General features: G+C 37.6%; 1 protein-coding gene across 15 annotated transcripts in view; it reads right to left on the bottom strand.

Annotated features, from left to right (window-relative positions):
- SFMBT1 (Scm like with four mbt domains 1) overlaps positions 1-22,653 on the bottom strand; it is a 121,699-nt gene that overhangs the window by 44,391 nt on the left and 54,655 nt on the right. For 14 of the 15 annotated variants that reach the window (XM_070776505.1, XM_019984845.2, XM_070776513.1 and 11 more), the window contains 2 exons: positions 10,423-10,577; positions 933-1,027 (listed from right to left, as the gene is read on the bottom strand). In XM_070776505.1, the coding sequence (XP_070632606.1) occupies positions 933-1,027; positions 10,423-10,450 (123 nt within the window). In that variant the 5' untranslated portion in view covers positions 10,451-10,577. Of the gene's footprint in view, positions 1-932; positions 1,028-10,422; positions 10,578-22,653 lie in introns of those variants that run through there. The other variant, XM_070776514.1, reaches the window with a different exon arrangement.

Below are 22,653 nucleotides of genomic sequence, written 5' to 3'. Positions count from 1 at the left end.
TCCAGGACTGACCATATCAGGACAAAAATAAAAAATCATACAAAGTAACTTTTCTGATCACAATGGAATAAAACTTGAACTCAGTAACACAAGGAAAACTAAAAAATTCACAAATATGTGCATATTAAACACAGCTAGCCAACAGATCAAAAAGAAATCACAAAGGAAATTAGAAAATTCTTTGAGACAAGTTATAACAAAAATTGGGCTTCCCCGATGGCTCAGATGGTAAAGAATTTGCCTGCAATATGGGAGAGAAGAAAGCAGCATCGTAAAATACATCCAAAGCGTTCTGTTCTTCTTAACAAGACTAACCCTCAAGAAAAACTATTTCACTAGGTCCTAACCAAATACAGTGAACAGAACCTTACTGATCTAAGGTAAGGAAAATACCCAACTCCAGCCCCCTCTAGCCCCCAAAATAGGGGAAAGAATACACACAACTCAGGCTCACTAAAACACTGAGACCAAATCACAGGACTAGAGAATGCTTTTGCTCCCCTCGTACCTTACCACCACATTAAGAGGGCTCCTGTACAAAAGGTGAGGCAAAATAAACGACAGCAAAGTACCTTTTAGCCTCTCACACCCACAGCTAAAACGAACAGTAAAATCAGCCTAACTTTTATCTGGATAAACAGAAAACAATGAAAACTCATTTATTTCTTTTTTTTTTTTACTCAGTATATTATTAACATATCCAGCTTTCAACAAAAACTTACAGAGCTACTGAAAGACAAAAAACACAGTTTGAATAGACAGAGCAGATATTAGAACCAAGCTCAGATATGGCAGAGATGTTATCATATCAGGAATTTAAAACTGATCCATACGATAAGGTCTCTAAATGAAAAAAGATCAAATGAAAAAAGATTTTCATTTTTTCTAAATGAAAAAGGATCAGGCAGTCAAGCAATATAGTCACCACTTACATGTTTAAAAGACCCGTAGGGAACTGCTGTGGACCCTGTCTCTTCTAGATAGTCTTCCCAGCTTAACTCCACTTCTTCCACTCCAGATCCAGCATCTGGAATTAAAACAAAACAACACAAAACAGGCAAGACCCAATTAGAGAAAACTCAAGATATAAAAATATAAACTTAGTAAACCTAACTTACAACTTACTTCACAAGTTAATTTACTTTACATCCAGGATAACTAAGTTTTCTTTTTAAATGGCAGTTTCCCTTAATGCACTGATTTGGGCTCCCCTGGGGGTTCAGAGATCCCCTTGGACTGCAAGGAGATCCAACCACTCCATTCTGAAGGAGATCAGCCCTGGGATTTCTTTGGAAGGAATGATGCTAAAGCTGAAACTCCAGTACTTTGGCCACCTCATGCGAAGAGTTGACTCATTGGAAAAGACTCTGATGCTGGGAGGGATTGGGGGCAGGAGGAGAAGGGGACGACAGAGGATGAGATGGCTGGATGGCATCACCGACTCGATGGACGTGAGTCTGAGTGAACTCCGGGAGTTGGTGATGGACAGGGAGGCCTGGCGTGCTGCGATTCATGGGGTCGCAAAGAGTCAGACACAATTGAGCAACTGATCTGATCTGGGGGTTCAGATGGTAAAGAATCTGCCTGCAATGTGGGAGACCAGGGTTTGATCCCCGGGTTGGGAAGATCCCCTGGGGAAGAGAATGGCTACCCACTCTGGTATTCTTGTCTGGAGAATTCCATGGACAGAGGAGCCAGGTGGACTACAGTCCATGGGATCCTAAAGAGTTGGACATGACTGAGCAACTAACACTTTTATTTCCACTTAATGCACTGATTATGAATGAATCTCAACACCATAGAGTGTGACATGCTCTCTCCTGCTAGGATCCATTTGGGATTCGCCTAAATGGATCATATAAAGCTGGTGAGAGTGTAACTATTATAATAACTCTGGACCGTAAGTTGGTATCTAATTGCCAAGTATTTGAGATCTTTAATAGGCCTTTCAAACTTAAATTTTCAATCTCTTCTTCCTTAGTGTCCTCAAATTGAGTAAAAGATACCACTGGCTGATATTTTGGCTCAACCCAAAAACTGTGGAGTTATTCTTACTTTTTTCTCTTTCTTTCACATCTTACATTCAATTAATCAGAAAATTCTGTAGGTACTGTCTTTAAAAATACCCCAAGTCTAATCACTTCCCACCATTTCTACTGCTCTAAGTGCAAGGTCTAACAACAATACCTTTCACCTTTTAATCACGCAATAAACCTAAAATCTCTGGGAGACTACAAAGGCCCTATATGATCTGACTCCTAGCTCCTGACCTTGCCACTGCATCCCCAACCAGCCTCTTGCTTGCTCACTGCACTCAAAGAACACTGAGGTTTGTTTGTTTGTTTACTTTCTAACCACGTTCTCTCCTCAAAACCCCTAGGTTAGTTATTACCTCAGCTTAGGCTCATTCCCCTGTGTCATTCACAGCTTTACTTCATTCAGCCTCTACTCAAACACCTCTTCAGAAAGACCTTCCAGCAACCAGAAAGGCCTTCCATCAGTGCACATCTAAAGTAGAAGCCCCCAGCCTCTGCTTTCATTATCTTCAAGGCATTCATTCCTACCTCAAAGTATACCTTATGTCTTTTTATCTTCCCCACTCGACAACAAACTCTATGAAGACAGCAACGTTGTTTTGGAAAATGCTCTATTTCTGTCATAGCAGAGACTCAGCACATTTTTGCTGAGGGAGCAAAGATTCAAACACTTCACTGTAACCCAATCACCCCAATTCACATAAGCTGCTTAGAAGCAGGGCTTTATTCAGACGCGTTCCCACTGCCCATGCCTAACACTACCAGGTCTACGATAAACAGCTGCTGAATGAGTACACCCTTGGGGAGTCTATGCGTCACACAGACACAAGGAGGCAAGCAAACACAGGGACGCTCACCACAGTACTGTTTCTAACAGCAACAGACAGAAGCAATCAGTAGGAGAACAGATACATGATGGCAATCCTACAATGGAGCACTACTATGTAACAGCTGAAATGAATGAACGGATTGACATATAAATCTCAAAAAGAAAAAAAAAATCACATCAAGTAAAAAAAAAAAGCAGGTGCAGAATAAAAAGTACAAGATATAATTTAAGCCTCAAAACAAAACTCTGCAATATAATGTTTATAAATACATGCATTTCAATAACCTTTGGGGATGGAGGGAAGCAAAGAAGGTTAGAAGAAAAGTAAGAGAGACTTAAACTGTATTATGTTTTATTAATTTAGAAAAATGGAACACATGAAAATGTGTTCAACATCATTCAGTTCAGTTGCTCAGTCGTGTCTGACTCTTTGCGACCCCATGAACCGCAGCACACCAGGCTTCCCTGTTCATCACCAACTCCCAGAGTCCACCCAAACCCATGTCCACTGACTCAGTGATGCCATCCAACCATCTCATCCTCTGTTGTCCCCTTCTCCTCCTGCCCTCAATCTTTCCCAGCATCAGGGTCTTTTCAAAGGAGTCAGCTCTTCACATCAGGTAGCCAAAGTATTGAAGTTTCAGCTTCAACATCAGTCCTACCAATGAACACCCAGGACTGATCTTCAGTATCATTAAAGGCAAATCAAAACCACAAAGAGACACCACCTCATACTCATTAGGATGGTTATTATCAAAAAGCAGAAAATAAGCTTTGGCAAGGAAATGAGAAATTGGAATCTTTGTGCATTGCTGGTCTTGGAATAGAAAATGGTATAGTCAGTGTGGAAAATTTTTTGGTGGTTCCTCAAAACATTTTAAATATAATTACCATATGATCCAGCAATTTCACTTCTGGGTATATATCCGAAGGAATTGATAACAGGGACTCAAACAGGTATCTGTACATGAATGTTTAGAGCAGCAATACTCACAACAGCCAAAAGGTGGAAGTAACTGACCCAGGTATCCATCAACAAATGAATGGATAAACAAAATGTGGTATATGCATACAATGGAATATTATTCAGGCACAAAAAGGAAGGAAATTCTGAGACAGGCTACAAAATGTAGATGAACTATGAGAACATTACACTAAATAAGTCAAGCACAAAAGATCAAATATTGTATGTTTCCACTTACTTGAGGTAGAGTAGTCAAATTCATAGAGACAGAAACAAGAATGGGAGTTTCCAAGGACTGGGGGGGAGAGGGGAATGTGGAGTTAGTGTTTAATGGGTACAGAGTTCCAGTACAGGAAGATAAAAAAGTTTTGGAGATGGTGGTGTTAATGGTTGCACAACAATGTGAATGATCAGTATACCTGGTTAAAATGGTAAATTTTATGTTATGGATAATATACCACAATTTAAAAACATGAAAACAAATTTGGACAAAGTTAATTTATTATTTATTAATTTTAAATTCTGTATGGTAGGTACAGAAGTATTCCTTATATGTTTTCCATTCATTTCTACATATTTGAAATTTTTCACTAGAAATAAAACAAATCAATAAAGATTTTATTGGGAGCATCCTGGAAGCATGAGTCAATAGAAAGCCAACTTCCATCACTAGAACATAACAAGGCTAGACAATTTGTATTCATGGTCCTTGGCAAGAACCCTAGCCCCTCAAGCAGCATGCTAATTAAAAAATAAATAAATAAACAGGACCAATAAAAGCAATGAATTAAAGGACTAAAATCTCCCATACATCAAAAAAACTACCTAAAAACTGAGAAAAAACAAGACTAATTAATGATCTGATAAAAAAATGAGCAAAATACATGAAAAGAGAATTTTTTGAATTGCAAATAGTCCTTAAACATATGGAAAGAGGTGCAAAGTTACTCATTTTAAAAGAATGCAAATGAAAACTACACTGAGATATCAGATTGGAAAAAATTCTAAAAGTTTGACAACACACTTCATGGTGAGGCAAGTAATTAGGCAGGTAAAGTATAATGATACAACCCTGGTGAAAGGGGTTGTATTTTTGTTGGCAACAGCTAACAAAATTACATATGTATTTACCTTCTGATCCAGCAATCCCACTTCTAGGAATCTATCCCAAAGATATGCTGGCAAAAATACAAAAAGACGTATGTACAAGGCTATTCATTGTAGTACTATATATGTAATACCAAGACTGGAATTAATCCAAATGTCCATCAGTAAGGAACTGGGTGAATAAAATATAGTATATACATCCAACATTATACAGCTGTAAAAAGGAATGAGAACGATTTCCACATACTGATGTGGAATAATCCTCAGTACATATTAAGTCAAACAGCAAAACATAGAGCAGTTTTTCTTGTAGCTCTAATTTTTGCATAGGGTCAAAGAGATATGAATATATATGCAAATGCTCACATCTATCTTTTTACATTTTAAAAAATGAACAACAGGATAAAATGTAATAAACCTTCTTTATATATGGAGAAGAATAAAAAGCATGAATTCTATCAACCTGAAAGTGGGAATGTTGTTATAAATATAATTTTGACTTTATAATTACGTATATTCTTTACACAATTTAGAAACATATTTAAATTAAAAATTCTAAAAACTGAAAATGAACTTAAACAAACATGCCTAATGGTTGGTGGAAAAACCACAAAGAAAACAGAATCCCTTTAAGTCATTATTAAAATACAGAATTCTGACTGCAAACCTGAGTGGAATATATTTAAAGACAAAACAATGAAATCTTAAACCACACACTACTATTCTATTGATATCTGGAATGTTGGTATTCTTGTTGTGAGAAAATTATATGAATATTATATAAATAAATAAGTTTAAATAAGGATAAAACAATTTAAACAAGTTTAAATAAGGATAAAAACAAATAAGTGATGATATTAAAGATTACAACACATTTTCAAAAGAAAAGATATAAAAATCAAAGAAAGAAAATCCCTGTAATTTTATAAAATTATTTATGAAATTATATAAAATTTATACAATTTTATAAAATTATAAATATCAGATGAAGCCATCTGATTTTCTTTTCTCTTCAAAAGATGTGTATTTTGGGACTTTGCTGGCAGTCCAATGCTTGAGACTCCACACTTCCACTGCAGGGGGCTCAGGTTTGATCCCTAGTCACAGAACTAGGATCCCCCACATCGTGCATCAAACAAAAAAAATGATGTGTATTTTCCAGCTATGTTTATGGATGAGACCTAGAAGAAATGGCAAGCTACTATCAATGAGCACCCCAGCATCTGGGCTGTAGATTATAAACATCATGCTGCTGCTGCTGCTGCTAAGTCGCTTCAGTCGTGTCCGACTCTGTGTGACCCCACAGACGGCAGCCCACCAGGCTCCCCCGTCCCTGGGACTCTCCAGGCAAGAACACTGGAGTGGGTTGCCATTTCCTTCTCCAATGCATGAAAGTGAAAAGTGAAAGTGAAGTTGCTCAGTTGTGTCCGACTTAGCGACCCCATGGACTGCAGCCTACCAGGCTCCTCCGTCCATGGGATTTTCCAGGCAAGAGTACTGACTGGAGCGGGGTACCATTGCCTTCTCCGATAAACATCATATCCACTTAAAAAAAAAAAAAGAGCTTCTCAGAGAAATGTCAGATTGCAAAGTTGGGGCAGGAAATGTACCGGAGGAACCTTGGAATCTTACTATGCCAGAAAGCAAGGACTAAAACTATCAGAGATATAATGACATCACATCCAAAGAACACAGGAACCAATCTGAAACAACTCTCACTGCTTGAGAATGGAATAATTTGATCATCAAATGAATGATGACAGCAACGGATTTAAATTCACACGTAATATATATACTGTATGAGTTAATGACAACATTTAAAACAAAAGAAAACAAATCAACTTCCTAAATAGCAAAGTGAATACCTTACTCTTTCAGAAAAGCAGCAAAAATACTGGCTAAACAATGAAACTTGACCATTTCAAAGTTCTGAAATTAACTGAAGGGGGAAAAAAAAAACAAAAAAAACCCCAAACTGAAAAGCATCTATTCAAGACAAGTTATTGAACCTCTGTCAGAAGAGTGGGATTGTGGCACTTTAAATTGGACCTATTCCCATCTCTCATTCCTCCTCAGCTAAAAAAAGAAATTTTAGAACTGAAAATATAACCAAAAAAAAAAAAAAAAACCCTCCATAGATAAGCTCTATAAGCAGAATGAGGAGAACAAAGAATCACTAAAATTAAAGAGCAATAGAAAACACTTCAATTTAAACAACACAGAGAAAAAAATGAAAAGAGCCTCATAAAGCTGTGCAACAATAACAAAGATTTAACAAAAGTGTCTTCAGAGTTCCAAAAGAAGAGAAAGAACAAGGCAGTAAAAGTCCTAGAAGAAATAATGGCTGAAAATGTTTCAAATTTGTCAAAAGACATGAGCCTACAATTTTAAAAAGCTGAGAAAACCCCAAACAAGATAAACCCAAGGAAATCTGTACACAGACACACAGAGTCAAATTGCTGAAAATGAAAGACATTAAATCTTGAAAGCAGCAAGAGAAACAGTACCTCTTCTAAGGGAAGTGACCAGAGACAGGGAAACTAATAATTTTATCACCAACCGACCTACACTAGAAAAATGGCTAAAGGAAATTCTATAAACAGAAGTGAAATGCTAGTAGAAGGAATCTTGGAAAATCAGGAATTAATAAAGAACAAAAAATAAAAATAGTGGAAAACATTATTATGAAACATTTTCCTTCTTCTCTTGAATTTTCTAAACTATATTTGACAGCTGAAGCCAAAAAAAAATTTATTTTTTGGCCATACCAGAAGGCATGTGGGATCTTAGTTCCCTGACCAGGGATGGAACCTGTAACACCCTGCATTGGAAGTGCAGTCTTAACCACTGAATAGCCAGGAAAGTTCCCCCAAATTTTAACAATATCTAATCTGGTTCTCAAAATATGTAGAGAAATATTTAAGACAAGTTTTATTATAAATAAGAGTAGGTAAGGAGATATAAAAAGCAGGTAAAATTTCTACACTTCACTCTAACAAAATGATAACATCAGCAGAATGGGATATGTTGCTTGCTATGCTAAGTCACTTCAGTTGTGTCCAACTCTGTGTGACCCCATAGACAGCAGCCCACCAGGCTTCCCCGTCCCTGGGATTCTCCAGGCAAGAACACTGGAGTGGGTTGCCATTTCCTTCTTCCAACGCATGAAAGTGAAAAGTGAAAGTGAAGTCGCTCAGTCGTGTCCGACCCTCAGTGACCCCATGGAACACAGCCTACCAGGCTCCTCCATCCATGGGATTTTCCAGGCGAGAGTACTGGAGTGGGGTGCCATTGCCTTCTCCAATGGGATATGTTAGGTATATATAATACCTAGAGCAACCACTAAAAAAGCTACACAAAGAGATACACTCAAGAACAGTATACAGGGCTTCCTTGATGATAGATTGGTTAAGAATCTGCCTGCCAACTCAGGGGATATAGGTTCGATCCCTGCTCTAGGAAGATCCCACATGCCATGGGGCAACTAGGCCTGTGCGCCACAACTACCGACCCAGTGCTGTAGAGCCCGCAAGCCGCGATTTCTGAAGCCTGTGTGCCTAAAGGCTGTGCTATTATGCCACAAGAGAAGCCACCCCAATGACAAGCCAGTGCACTGCAACTAGAGTGTAGCCCCTGTACTCTGCAACTAGAGAAAGCCTGAAGGGCAACAAAGACTCCAGCAAACAAAATCTTAAAAAAAAAAAAAAAAAAAAGAACACTGTAGAGACAAATCAAAACAAAATTCTAAAAACATTTTCAAGTATCCCACAGGAAGATAGGAAAAGGAACAAAAAATAGAGAAAACAAATGAACAAAACCGGCAGATGTTAAAAAAAAAAAAAAAAAGGCACACATGAGCCTTAACATATCGACAATTACATTAACTGTAAATGGTCTAAACACACCAATTACAAGACTGAAAAAAAAATTTTAATGACTATATGGTTTTATAAGAAACGTACTTCAAATATAATGATTCACAGAGGTTGAAAGTGAAAGGATGAAAAGGATATACCATGGAAACATTAATAAAAAAAGAGTATGAATAGGTAAAATCTATCTCCAGTGTTCTTGCCTGGAGAATCCCAGGGATGGTGGAGCCTGATGGGCTGCTGTCTATGGGGTTGCACAGAGTCGGACATGACTGAAGCGACTTAGCAGCAGCAGCAGCATAGAGACAGAAAGTAGACATGATCTCCAGAGGCTGGATTAAGCAAGAAATAACTGCCAATGGTTTCTTCTGAGGAGTGATGAAAATGTTCTGGAATTCAGTAGTAGTGCTTGTGAATATACTAAAAACCACTGAATTGTATATTTTCAAATGGTAAATTTTACAGTATGTGAATTGTATCTCAAAAAAAAGTACTTCAATAAAGTTGTCAATTAAAAAGCAACAAACAATATGACTGATAAATGAGCCAAAACTACGATGCCATGGTACTGAAGACGATGTAGGGATGGCAAGTAAGAACCTGTTCAACATCACTAACCATTAGGGGAATGCAAAGTAAGACCAAGATGATCTGTTAATTTATCAGCACGACTTCAGTAAAAATACTGACAATACCAAATGGCTGTGAGGATGTGAAGAAATCAGATCTCATACATTGCTGGAAAGAATGTATATGGTACAGCCACACTGGAAAGTAGCGGTGCTCCTGGGCATTTATCCCAGAAAAATGAAATCTTATGTATATGATTATTCATAGCAGCTTTATTCATAAAAGCCAAAAGCTGGAAGCAACCAAAATGTACTGCAACAGATGAATGGTTAACCAAACGGCAGTATATCCATGGAATACTACCAAGCAATAAAAGAGAACAGATTCCTGATATATTCAAGAATTTGGATGGATCTCAGGGGCATTATTTTGAGTGAAAAAAAGCCCATCTCAGAAAGTCACATACTGTGTGGTTCTACTTATGTAACATTCTGGAAATGACAAAATTATAGATATGAAGAAATGATTAATGGTTACCTCGGTTTAGGGAATGCTGGGGAAGAGGAGTCGGTGTAAATGTAAAGGGGCAGTACAAAGGAGCTCTGTGTGGCGATGGAATAGTTCTGTATCTTGACTGAAGTGGCAGTTACAGGAATTTACACAAATCATAGAGAAATACATACATTTGATACATATATCAATTTCCCAGCTTTTATATTACACTATACTTAAACGAGATGTCACTTACAGTAGAAGCTGTGTGATGGGTACATGAAGACTGTCAGAATCTTTGCAAGCTCCTATGAATTGATAATTACTTCAAAACAAATTACCTTTTTTTTTTAAACGAAGTCTGCTCATAAAAGTTATTTACTTTTTCAGCAAACAGGCTGAGCACCCCTGGTGCCAGGTACAAAGAAAGATAACTCGTATCTTCAAAGAGCTTCCCATTTAGTGGTAGAAAGATAAGCCTGACAATGTAACACAGGTGAGTAATGGAATTCTGCACTCCGAAAAACAGATTCCGCTCAGCAAAACCGATACCTGCATCAGTCTGCTGCTCCCCGTTCATTTCCACAGCACATGGGTAAGCTCCTCCCCACACAGAGGACAGGCCTTATGGTTATGCTACAATCTGAAGATTACTTGCAATTCTCAAGCATCTGTTCAATGGGCATCGAAGGGTCCAAGTGAAAGTGCTGAAAAATCAAAAAGAACACATTAACAGGCTGCAGTCCAGTGTTTACTCACTCATAAGACGCAACACTCTGGTGGGTTGAAACAGCAGATAAAAACACACTGGCAGCATAGATGTAATTAGAAACAAAAATTGACACCTTTTCTAATTTTGAAGGTATATGTGTGTGTGTGTAGACACAGAGAGAGCAAGCTATTAAGATCTTGATATCTAAAAATCACAACAAATAAACATATATATGTGAATCACTACCTCTTCAACTTAGATTATAATACTGAGCAGGTCTATCCACGAAAACTCCAATTCTTAATGAAGTTCTGGGGAATGGGGGAGGAGTTTAGCTTTCAAAGCTCTGTCTTAGTAAGATTCAGGATACAATGTATTATTTTATCTAGTTTCCCATCTCATTTACCTACAATATTATGCAGAACCAAAAAGTATGAACTATATTTGTCTACAATTACACTTACAAAAAAAGCACAATTCTTCCAAAATAAGCTCTGATATCATTTATTCTTCAAAAAAAAAAAAAAAAAAAAAGAGTTTTATTGGGACATAACTCACATGCCAAAATGTTCCATTTTAAGTGTACAATTCAATTATCTTCAGTAAATTTACAGATTTGTGTAACCATCACTATACTCCAATTTTGGAATATTTCTATCCCTCTGGAAAAGAACTTCCTTCCCACCTGCAGTTCTTCCCTGTTCCATCCCCAGCCTCAGGCAACCACTGATCAACTTTCTGTCTCTAGAGATTTTGTCACTTCTGGACATGTCACAGCAATGGAATCATACAGTATGTGGTTTCTTGTATCTCGCTTCTTTCACTCAGCATGTTTTTGAGGCCCATCCATGCTGCACATGGATGAATCTATTTATTCCTGCTTTACTTACATGCAAAACAATCTCAGATACTGCCTTTACATATGCCTAATAGAGTAGAAAGAGGAAAGAAGCTGCTGCCTGAAGGCAGAATGTGAACAGACCAAAAGGACAACAATGCAGAAAACCATAACGGTGGGACAGGAACTCAACAGCCACAGCTGCCTGTGATACCTACAAGAGCAAATACCTCTGCACCTGTCAACAAGATTCTGAATCTGTATTCGATCCCCAGGAATGGATTCTCATAAAAACCTTTTAAACAGATTCTAGCTCCAGCTCCACCCACGATAAATATGCTATCTTATACAGACTACATTATGTCCATTTTTTAAATCTGTAAAATGAGCATAACATCCTTTTCAGATTTTAAAACTAAATTTCCTACTGAGCACAGAGAAAATCTTAATAACTGTTAATACTACGGATATCCCATTTGAGGTAACTACCAGTTATCCAAAGTCCTTTCATACAACTTAAGCACTGAAACTCATACTTTCACAGATAGAACAACTGAGTATAAACTTGGTAGTGAGATTTAAATCCTCTGAACAAGCTTTCTTCTCTCAGCTTCCTTTTCTACTCCAAGTCCAAAACATTTAAACTATATCATTCCACCTATAATTCATTCACTCCCCATATTTATGGAACACCAGTTCATTACCATCTACTATTCCAGGGGGTAAAGGTAAAGTAACCAAGAGAGACTTAGTTTCTGCATTCATGACACTTATTTTCAATAGGAGGAAGAAAATTTAAGCTAACAATTTAAAACAATTATTTAAAGTGCTAAGAAGGAAAAGCAGTGGGTGCTAAAACAGAACATAACGGCAGACCTAACCTAAAATAAGAGGACACTGACATGGTCCCTGGTTGGAGGCGGCGGGTGGGGGCTGGGGGGCGCTAAGGGAGATATTCAAGGTGATACTAAAGGTTGAGCGTTGAAGAACTGGTGCTTTCTAACTGGTGCGGGAGAAGACTCTTGTCTACTGGACAGCAAGGAGATCAGACCAGTCAATTCTAAAGGAGACCAACATTTCCTGATTATTCACTGTAAGGACTGATGGTGAAGTTCCAATACCTGTGGTCCCCTGATGTGAAGAAAGACTCATTGCAAAAGACTCTGATGGTGGGAAAGATTAAGAGCAGGAGGAGAAGGGGGTGACAGAGGATGAGATGGTTGGATGGCATCACCGACTCAATGGACATGAGTTCAAGCAAACTTCAGGAGATACTGAAGGACAGGGAACCCTGGTGTGCTGCAGTCCATGGGATTGCAAAGAGTTGGACACGACTGAATGATCAACAACAAAGGGGAAACTGCAGCGAGTCAAAAAGGACAGAAAAGAAAGTGTAGTCCAGGCACAGGGAGCAGCACACACAAAGGCTCTAAGGTAGGGAGGAACTGAGAGGAGGCCTCTGTGGCTGAAGCATCGGAACCAACCAGATAAGTGGCACACAAGGAAACTGGACAGGAAGAGAAGAAATAACACATACGATATTTACTGAGGATTTTCCATGTGTGGCTACTATCCAAAGCACTTAAACATACTAAGCCATTTAATACTCTCAACAACTGGACAAGGTAACCATAGCCACCATGAGGAAACAAGCACAGAATAAGCAGTGCCTGCCAGTGTCCTACAGCTAGTAAGAAGGAAAATCAGGTTTCAAACCTAGCAAAGCATCCATATTCTAATTCCTCAAGCACTATACTATATACTACCTCTCAATGAGAAGCAATCAAGGGCTTCTTTAATTAAGTAGTGTGTGCATGCTCAGTCACTTCAGTCGTGTCCGACTGCGATCCTATGGAGGTAGCCTGCCAGGTTCCTCTGTCCTTGGAATTCTCCATAGAGTGCACTGCCGTGCCCTCCTCCAGGGGATATTCCAGACCCAGGGATCCAACTGAACTCAGGTCTTCCGCATTGCAGGCAGATTCTTTACCAGTTGAGCCACAAGGGAAGCCCAAGAATACTGGAGTGGGTAGCCTATTCCTTCTCCAGCAGATCTTTCCGACTCAGAAATTGAACTGGGGTCTCCTGCATTACAGATAGATTCTTTACCAGATGAGCTATCAGGGAAGCCGTTTTTAAGCAGATAAAGGATCAAATCTGTTTTAAAAATGGTCACTCCGGAAAAAAAAAAATCACTCTGGACCCAAAAAGAGAAATCATAAAGGAGACAAAAACATAAAAGTATCAAATTTCTAAATGGCAAAAGACACCATAAACAAAATTCAAAGATAAGAGAGTAGTTCTGAAGTTCTCATTACAAGAAAAAATTTTTTTCTATGTTTAGTGACAGATGTAACTAGATTTACTGCAGTAATCATTCACAATGTATACAAATATCAAATCATTGTGTTATGTGTCTGAAACTAATATAATGTTATGTCAATTAATATTCAATAAAAACAAAAGGACAGTTGAGATAGATGAAAATATTAGCAAATTGTAAGATAATGGATTAATTAATACAAGTTCCTATAATTCACCAAGAAAAAATAAAAATGGGCAAAATATTAAGTGATTAACTCACATTAAAAATCAGAGTTAAAACTTACAAAAATATGTCCAATCTCCTTAGTATTATCTGTAACAGTGAGAAACCAGAAACAGCCTGTAAAACCATCAAATGTGAAAGAGATGGCTACACATGTTATGAAACACCTACACTAGGAAATACTCTGTATCCATTAGAAGAATACAGGCAGATTTATAAAAGCATATGGGAGTGTCATGTTTACACCCAGTGGAAAAAAAGCAAGTGAAGGATAATTTATATTAACTTTAAAAAATCTTGTGTCCATTGTTTACTTGGCTATGTGACTTTCAACAAATGCCTTATTTGTGCCAATGATATCACTTATAAAAGTGGGGATTAACAGTATTGTACCTACCTCACCGGCTGGTAAGATAAGTAGGATAAACCATGAAAAACATTTACCAGAGAGTTACATAGTAAATGCTGAGTTATGTTATGCAGTTGACAGTTTTAAGTTTCTACGGCAACAATTTAGTGGTCATCTCAACATATAGTCTTGAAACTTCGTCATGGGTCTGATACAACAAAATTTTCTGTCGGTTTACAAGGCTTTGCAGATAGCACCCACTGCTTGCACTCATCAACTCTTGAAATACACCGCCATATTTTGGGAAGTGAGCCACAAAGTGCAATAATAATAATTATTATAAGTAAATCTTCAGAGCCAAAAAGATATGAGTTGGGGGAAATGCAACTCTTACGCAGGTGAAACTAAGAATACAAAATTTTAAAAATTGAGCTATAATTAACAAACAATATTAGGTAAGTTTCGGGTGTAGTGATTCAATTTTTTTATACAATATGAAATGATCATTGCAATAAGACCAGTTACCATCTGTCACCATGCAAAGCTGTGAAAAAGGATTGAGATTTTTTTCAATCTTAAAACATCACTTAGATTTTTAACCAATAAACAGTCAGTTCATAGTCTTAATAGGATCAAGAGAAATAAAGTGATGAAGCCTTTTGCTGTAGAACATCTGGCAGATCCTTCTCTTTATTGCTAGTCTGCTGTCTTTTCATGCAGTGAGGGGAAAAAAAAAACAGTAAAATATCCAGGAGCTTGAAACATGTAAAAATTTAATTTACTTTTCATTTATTTCCTATTCATGTTAAATTATTTTATTGCCTTTATTTTATTACTGATTTTGGTATTAGAATTCCTCTTGTGGTGACCAGAATACATTAAGAGCTGTTTATGTAAATAAGCTCCCATGAACTAACTAATCTGGATCTTGCTCATCTTATTTAAAATTATTTCAGTGAACTAAACAGGAGCCTATTACAGGAGATTCTAATAAAAGAGACTGAAGCCAAAGTATAGCTATTCTAAAATATGAAACACCTCTAAGAAATATAAATAACAATTTAAAAAGCAAAATTAATTGTACAAAACAAGCTCTGAAGTCAAACATACACAGGCACACAAAGGAAACAACAAAACCCAGGCAGAATAAAACTGGATTTAACTATTTCATTTTTAGTGATACATCAATGTAAAATAAAACCACCATGGGATACTTACTTTTTAATAGGTCTTTTAAAAGATCTAAAAGTCATCTGAACAACAAACAGCTACATGATGTTTCCCCTTCCCTTTATACTACTAGGCTCCACGATAATGCACTTGATTTTCAAGGCTAAGATTAAACATTGAGTAAGAATATTTATTGCAGAGAAAAGTTACAATAATGCCAGAGAGATTTCTACAGCTTAAGTCCTCAGCCAAATGATTTAACATGCTGGACACAACTTTTAAAACACTTTGGAAGGACAAAACTCAGTGTGACTATAAAGATATAAGCTATTATATATGGTGGCTACAAGAAAATGTTTTAATTCAGTAAATATTTACCAGTTAAAAAGAAAATTCCCACTGAAATGTTTGAATTTGCATTCCTCTCCCTCAACTCAACAAATGGAAGGTCAGTAATAATTTCAAGTATGCTATAAATATGGTAACTGCAAACAATTCAGCAAATCAGATGCTCCATTGGGGGCAGATTTGCAAAGTTAAGCTTGCTCCCGACAGCAGATGCTAGTGGTGCAGTCACTGTACTTTCGTCCCCCAACACGTGTAGATTTCAGTCTGTCTTTCACTCCCCACAATGGATATGATAATCTTCACTCCCTGACCTTGTGCACATCCTATCTGACAGGCTATGTAAATTAAATCTTACATCTGTCAAACGTCAATGTAACTTGATTATCAGGAGTAGAAAATTTCTATTGTTTCATTAAGTTCTTTGTTATTGTTGTTTTTCACCCACTGCTACATGTTGGAACGAGGAACATAAAAATAAGTCTGTTAAGTTGACAAATCTTAGCCACTCAGATCATCTAAATTAAATTTGACACTAACTTAACTTTTCATGACTATGTAAACACAACACAGGGCACATCTACCTTAGTTGAACAAATCAATATTTATTAACTTACAAAAACAGTAAAAGCTTTCAACAAAAGCCACAACTCAGGAACACCCTAAGGTTCTGTGGAAGTCTGGATGGGATAAAGTTTGGGGGAGAATGGATACACGTATACGTACGGCTGGGCTTCTTTGCTGTCCCCCTGAAACTATCACAACAACACTGCTCATCAACTATACTTCAACATACAATGAAAAGTTCATAAAAAGAGAAAAGAATACCCTAAAGAATACCCTTTTTTTAAAAGGTGCTCAACATCACATCATTAAGGACATGGATATCAAAAGCACAGTGAGCTCTCACAGCATACCTATTGGAATGGCTATCATCAAAAAGAAAAAAATAACAAGTGCTGGCAAAGATGTTGAGGACAGGAAACTGCTCTGCACTACTGGTGGGAATAAACACTGGTGCAGGCATGGTGTGGGCAGGAATCCCTTAGTAGAAACAAAGCAGCCCTCATAGTCAACTAGAGAGTCTGAAATGCTGTACTTGGGAGCAATCTCAAAAATGACAGGATGATCTCTCTTTGTTTCCAAGACAAACCATTCAATATCACAGTAATCCAAGTCTATGCCCCAACCACTAATGCTGAAGAAGCTGAAGTTGAATGGTTCCATGAAGACCTACAAGACTTTCTAGAACTAACACCAAAAAAAGTGTCCTTTTCATCATAGGGGGCTAGAAAGCAAAGTAGGAAGTCAAGAGACACCTGGAACAATGGGCAACTTTGGTCTTGGGAGTACCAAACGAAGCAGGGCAAAGGCTAACAGAGTTTTGCCAAGAGAACGCACTTGGCATAACAAACACCCTCTTCCAACAACACAAGAGACGACTCTACACGTGGACATCACCAAATAGTCAATACCTAAATCAGATTGATCATAATCTTTGCATCCCCAAATGCAGAACCTCTATATAGTCAGCAAAAATAAGACTGGGAGCTGACTACGGCTGAGATCATGAACTCCTTATTGCTAAATTCAGACTTATACTGAAGAAAATAGGGAAAACCACTAGACTATTCAGGTATGACTTAAATCAAATCCCTTATGATTATACAGTGGAAGTGACAAATAGATTCAAGGGATTAGATCTGATAGACAGAGTGCATGAAGAACTATGGATGGAGGTTCGTAACACTGTACAGGAGGCAGTGATCAAAACCATCCCCAAGAAGAAGAAATGCAAAAAGGAAAACTGGTTATCTGAGGAGGCTTTACAAACAAGTGAGAAAAGGAGCGAAGCAACAGGCAAAGGAAAAAAGGAAAGATATACCCATCTGAATGCAGGATTCCAAGGAGCACGGAGAGATAAGAAAGCCTTCCTAAGTAAACAATGCAAAGAAATAGAGGGAAAAAATAGAATGGGAAAAACTAGAGATTTCTTTAAAAAAATCAGAGCTATCAAGGGAACATTTCATGCAAAGACAGGCACAATAAAGGGCAGAAATGGGATGGACCTAAAGCAGAAGTAGAAGATATTAAGAAGAGGTGGCAAGAATACACAGAAGTACTATACAAAAAAGATCTTAATGACCCAGACAATCATGATGGTGTGATCACTCACCTAGAGCCAGACATCCTGGAATGAGAGGTCAAGTGGGCCTTAGGAAGCATTATTACAAACAAACCTAGTGGAATGGAGGTGATGGAATTCCAGCTGAGTTACTTCAAATCCTAAAAGATGATGCTGTGAAAGTGCTGCACTCAATACGCCAGCAAATTTGGAAAACTCAGCAGTGGCCACAGGACTGGAAAAGGTCAGTTTTCATTCCAATCCCAAAGAAAGGCAATGACAAAGAATGCTCAAACTACCGCACAATTGCACTCATCTCACACGCTAGTAAAGTAATGCTCAAAATTCTTTAATCTAGGCTTCAACAGTACATGAACCAAGAACTTCCAGATGTTCAAGCTGGATTTAGAAAAGGCAGAAGAACCAGAGATCAAATTGCCAACATCCACTGGGTCACAGAAAAAGCAAGAGAATTCTGGAAAAACATCTATTTCTGCTTCATTGACTACACTAAAGCCTTTGACTGTATGGATCACAACAAACTATGGAAAATTCTGAAAGAGAATGGGAATACCAGACCCTTAGTTGCCTTCTGAGAAACCTGTATGCAGGTCAAGAAGCAATAGTTAGAACTGGACATGGAAGAACAGACTGGTTCCAAACTGGGAAAAGGAGTACGTCAAGTCTGTATATTGTCACACTGCTTATTTAACTTATATGCAAAGCACATCATGCGAAATGCCAGGCTGGAAGCACAAGCTGGAATCAAGATTGCCAGGAGAAATATCAATAACCTCAGATATGCAGATGACACCACCCTTATGGCAGAAAGCAGAGAACTAAAGAGCCTCTTGATGAAAGTGAAAGAAGAAAGTGAAAAAGTTGGCTTAAAGCTCAACATTCAAACAATGAAGATCATGGCATCTGGTCCCATCACTTCATGGCAAGTTATACGGGGAAACAACAGAAACAATGACAGACTTTATTTTCTTGGGCTCCAAAATGACTGCAGACAGTGACTGCAGCCATGAAATTAAAAGACGCTTGCTCTGAGGAAGAAAAGTTATGACCAATCTAGACAGCATATTAAAAAGTAGAGACATTAGTTTGCCAACAAAGGTCCATCTAGTCAAAGCTATGGTTTTTCCAGTAATCAAGTATGGATGTGAGAGTTTGACCATAAAGAAGGCTGAGTGCCAAAGAACTGATGTTTTTGAACTGTGGTGTTGGAGAAGACTCTTGAGAGTCCCTTGGACAGCAAGGAGATCCAACCAGTCAATCCTCAAGGACATCAGTCCTGAATATTCATTGGAAGGACTGATGCTAAAGCTGAAACTCCAATACTTTGCCTAATGTGAAGAACTGACTCATTGGAAAAGACCCTGATGCTTTGAAAGATTGGAGGCAGAAGGGGATGACGGAGGATGAGATGGTTGGATGGCATCACCGATTCAGTGGACATGAGTTTGAGTAAGCTTCCAGGAGATGGTGATGGACAGGGAAGCCTGGCTTGCTGCAGTCCATGGGGTCGCAAAGAGTTGGATACGACTGAACAACAAGGCACAGTATGAAAACAATATGTAGTTTCCTGAAAAACTGAAAAACAAAACTACCACATGATCCAGGAATTCCAGTTCTGGTATGTGAAGTGAAAAAAAATGAAAACACTAACGCAAAAAGATATCTTACACCCCCACATTCATTGTACCATTATTTACAATAGCTAAGATATGGAAGCAACCTAAGTGTCTATGGAGAGATGAAGAAGATATAGTGTATACACATGAACATATACAATTAAATCATTTTTGCAATATATATTTTGCACTGTATATGTATATATACATAAATTACAGTTTTATATTGGCTTAATATAATGTTATGTCAATTATATCTCAATCTTTTAAGAAGTCAAACTACCAGGTAATATTTTAAAAGGGTTATTTTGGTCTAACAATGAGAAATTTTTAAGTAAAATATGGCATAAGCATACAATCCCATGGACAGAGGAGCCTGGAAGGCTGCAGTTCATGGGGTCACTGAGGGTCGGACACGACTGAGTGACTTCACTGTCACTTTTCACTTTCATGCATTGGAGAAGGAAATGGCAGCCCACTCCAGTGTTCTTGCCTGGAGAGTCCCAGGGATGGGGGAGCCTGGTGGGCTGCCGTCTATGGGGTCTCACAGAGTCGGACACGACTGAAGTGACTTAGCAGCAGCATACAATCTATTACTACCTGACCATTAAAACTGTGTTAGAGAAAAGTTTTCCTTCCCAATTAAAATACCAATAAGGTATTTTATTCATCTTGATGAGCTAATTTTTAAATGCATGTAGAAGAGGAAATGTACAATCCAGCTACATTTTTGTAAAAGATGATACATGACGAAGCTAGTTCCTTCTATCAAAATATTAAAATAATGTGGTATTAGTGCAAGAAAAGACAAATACGTCAATAAAATAGACTGAGGTTGAGAGACAGATCCATTTATATGAGAGAATAGTTTGTGATACAATGGCATCTCATATCAATTGTGAAAGGACGAGCAAACTAATAAAGAAAAGGCTATTCATTTTGGGAAGAAAAAAATTAGACCCTTACTTCATGCTGCAACAAAAATAAATCTCAGGTGAATTAAAAGAGCAAAACATGAAAATTAAGACGCCAAACAAATTAAAAGCGAAACACAAGAGAATATGGTTATACAGACTTCCTTAATCAAGGAAGCTATAAAATGGATACTTGAGTACATAAACATTTAAAACTTCTGATTAGCAAAAAGATGCCATAAAACACTTCCAAAGCCATACTATAGACAAGAAGAAAATATTACCAGCTCTATAAATAATAGACAAAAAATTAATAGCCATAATTATAGAAAATACCTATAAATCAATAAAGATAAAAAAACAACCCTTACAGGGGTGAAACAGATACAAACAGGAGGTTTATAAAAGACATGCAAATGACTTATAAGCATATAAAATGTTTAACAGCTAAAATGAGGCATTTTTCACTCACAGATGGGCAAAGATATGAATGCTGCTATCACCAGTTACAGAGCACAAATGGATATGACTCTTAAAGAATTTTATCCCATCAAAGAATTTAACTTGCATTCTCTACTTCTGAGCAATTCAATTTCCAATATCAATTTCAGAAAACTATCCCCCCCCCCAAAAAAAAGGTAGCATAACAATTTCAAGGAAAGAGATTAAAACTGTTCTCACTTTCAGAGCATAAACAGAGAAAACACCCCCATGGGTACAAAGTGTAAAAGCCTAATTGCATGCTTCAACAATGTTTGTAAGGAAAAATTGGAATCCTCAGTATCAATCAGTAAATTAGGGCACATCTGTAAGATGAGAGTTAAGAAGAACGAGCTAGTGTAATGGGTACAGAGTTTATGTTAGGAGTGATGAAAAGGTTTTGGGTGTAGATAGCAGTCTGTGTGTATGCACATTTATAAAACATACTCAAACATATTCAAAATTACATTATTTCTATAATATATATATTTCTTTATATATCTACAGATACCTTTAAAATGATCTGGAAGATCACATCCAAATCACTACCAGTGGTTACTTCTAGGAAAGTGAGATTCGGGAACAGGATAAAAGGAAATTTGTGCTTTATCTGCATTGAATAAAATTTTTTAAGAATGTATACTTCTATGACTTAAATTTTTATTTTAAGAAAAAAATGCATTTACTGATATGAAAAGTTATTCATTCTTTCAACAAATGTTTACCAGAAACCCACTCTGTGTGAAGTCCTATCAAAATATTAGGGATCTATCAGTGAAGAACACTGCCAAAATCTCTGCCCTCATGAGGCGTATGTTTTAGTGGGAAAGAGAAAAAGTACACTATTTTTTCTAAATATGGTAAGTGACAGAGCTGGGCAGGGGAGACCCATAGGCTAAAAGTTACACAGGGTGGAGGGGGGCATCACTGAAAAGGTAACAATGGACAAAGACCTGAAGGACAAATGGAAGGAAAGCGTCTGACAGGCAGAGGGAAAACCCAGAACCAAGACCTTAGAACGAGGGCATGTGAGCTGTGTTCTAAGACTAGCAAGGAAGCCAGGGTAGTAGAGGCCTCAAAAGCAAACAAGAGCAAAGGAAAAGCAAGAGAGTCATCTACTTCACACTGTTTGCCACACTCCCAGTCTCCTTTGTGACTGTCTCCCACCTATTCCTTAGGGAACCATGATATTTACCACAACCCTACTCCTCTGGGGTGGGGGTGGCAGAACATACAGGTAATGCTGGTGGGAATGCAAAGTGGTGAAATCCCTTTAGAAAGCTATCGGGCAGTTTTTGAAAATGTTAAAATACAGATTTACCATGAGACCTAGCAATTCCACTCCTTGGTATATACTCAAGAGGACTGAAAGCATATGTCTACACCAAAACTTGTAGATGAATGTACGCAGCAGCATTTTTCATAATGCCAAAAGGTGGAAACAAGCCAAATGTCCACCAGCTGATTAATGGATGAGTAAAATGTGAGCTATCTAACACAATGGAATATTATTTGGCCATAAAAAGGAACAAAGTACTAACACATGCCACGACACAGATAACCTAGAAAATACTGTGCCAAGTGAAAGGAGTCAAACACAAAAGGCCATACACTGTCTGCTTCCATTTATATGCAATGTACTGAATAAGCAAACCCATAATCCCATGG

The sequence above is a fragment of the Bos indicus genome, chromosome 22 (genome assembly GCF_029378745.1).
Source record: "Bos indicus isolate NIAB-ARS_2022 breed Sahiwal x Tharparkar chromosome 22, NIAB-ARS_B.indTharparkar_mat_pri_1.0, whole genome shotgun sequence".
Lineage (NCBI taxonomy): Eukaryota > Metazoa > Chordata > Mammalia > Artiodactyla > Bovidae > Bos > Bos indicus.
This window is presented reverse-complemented; position numbering and strand designations above follow the sequence as displayed.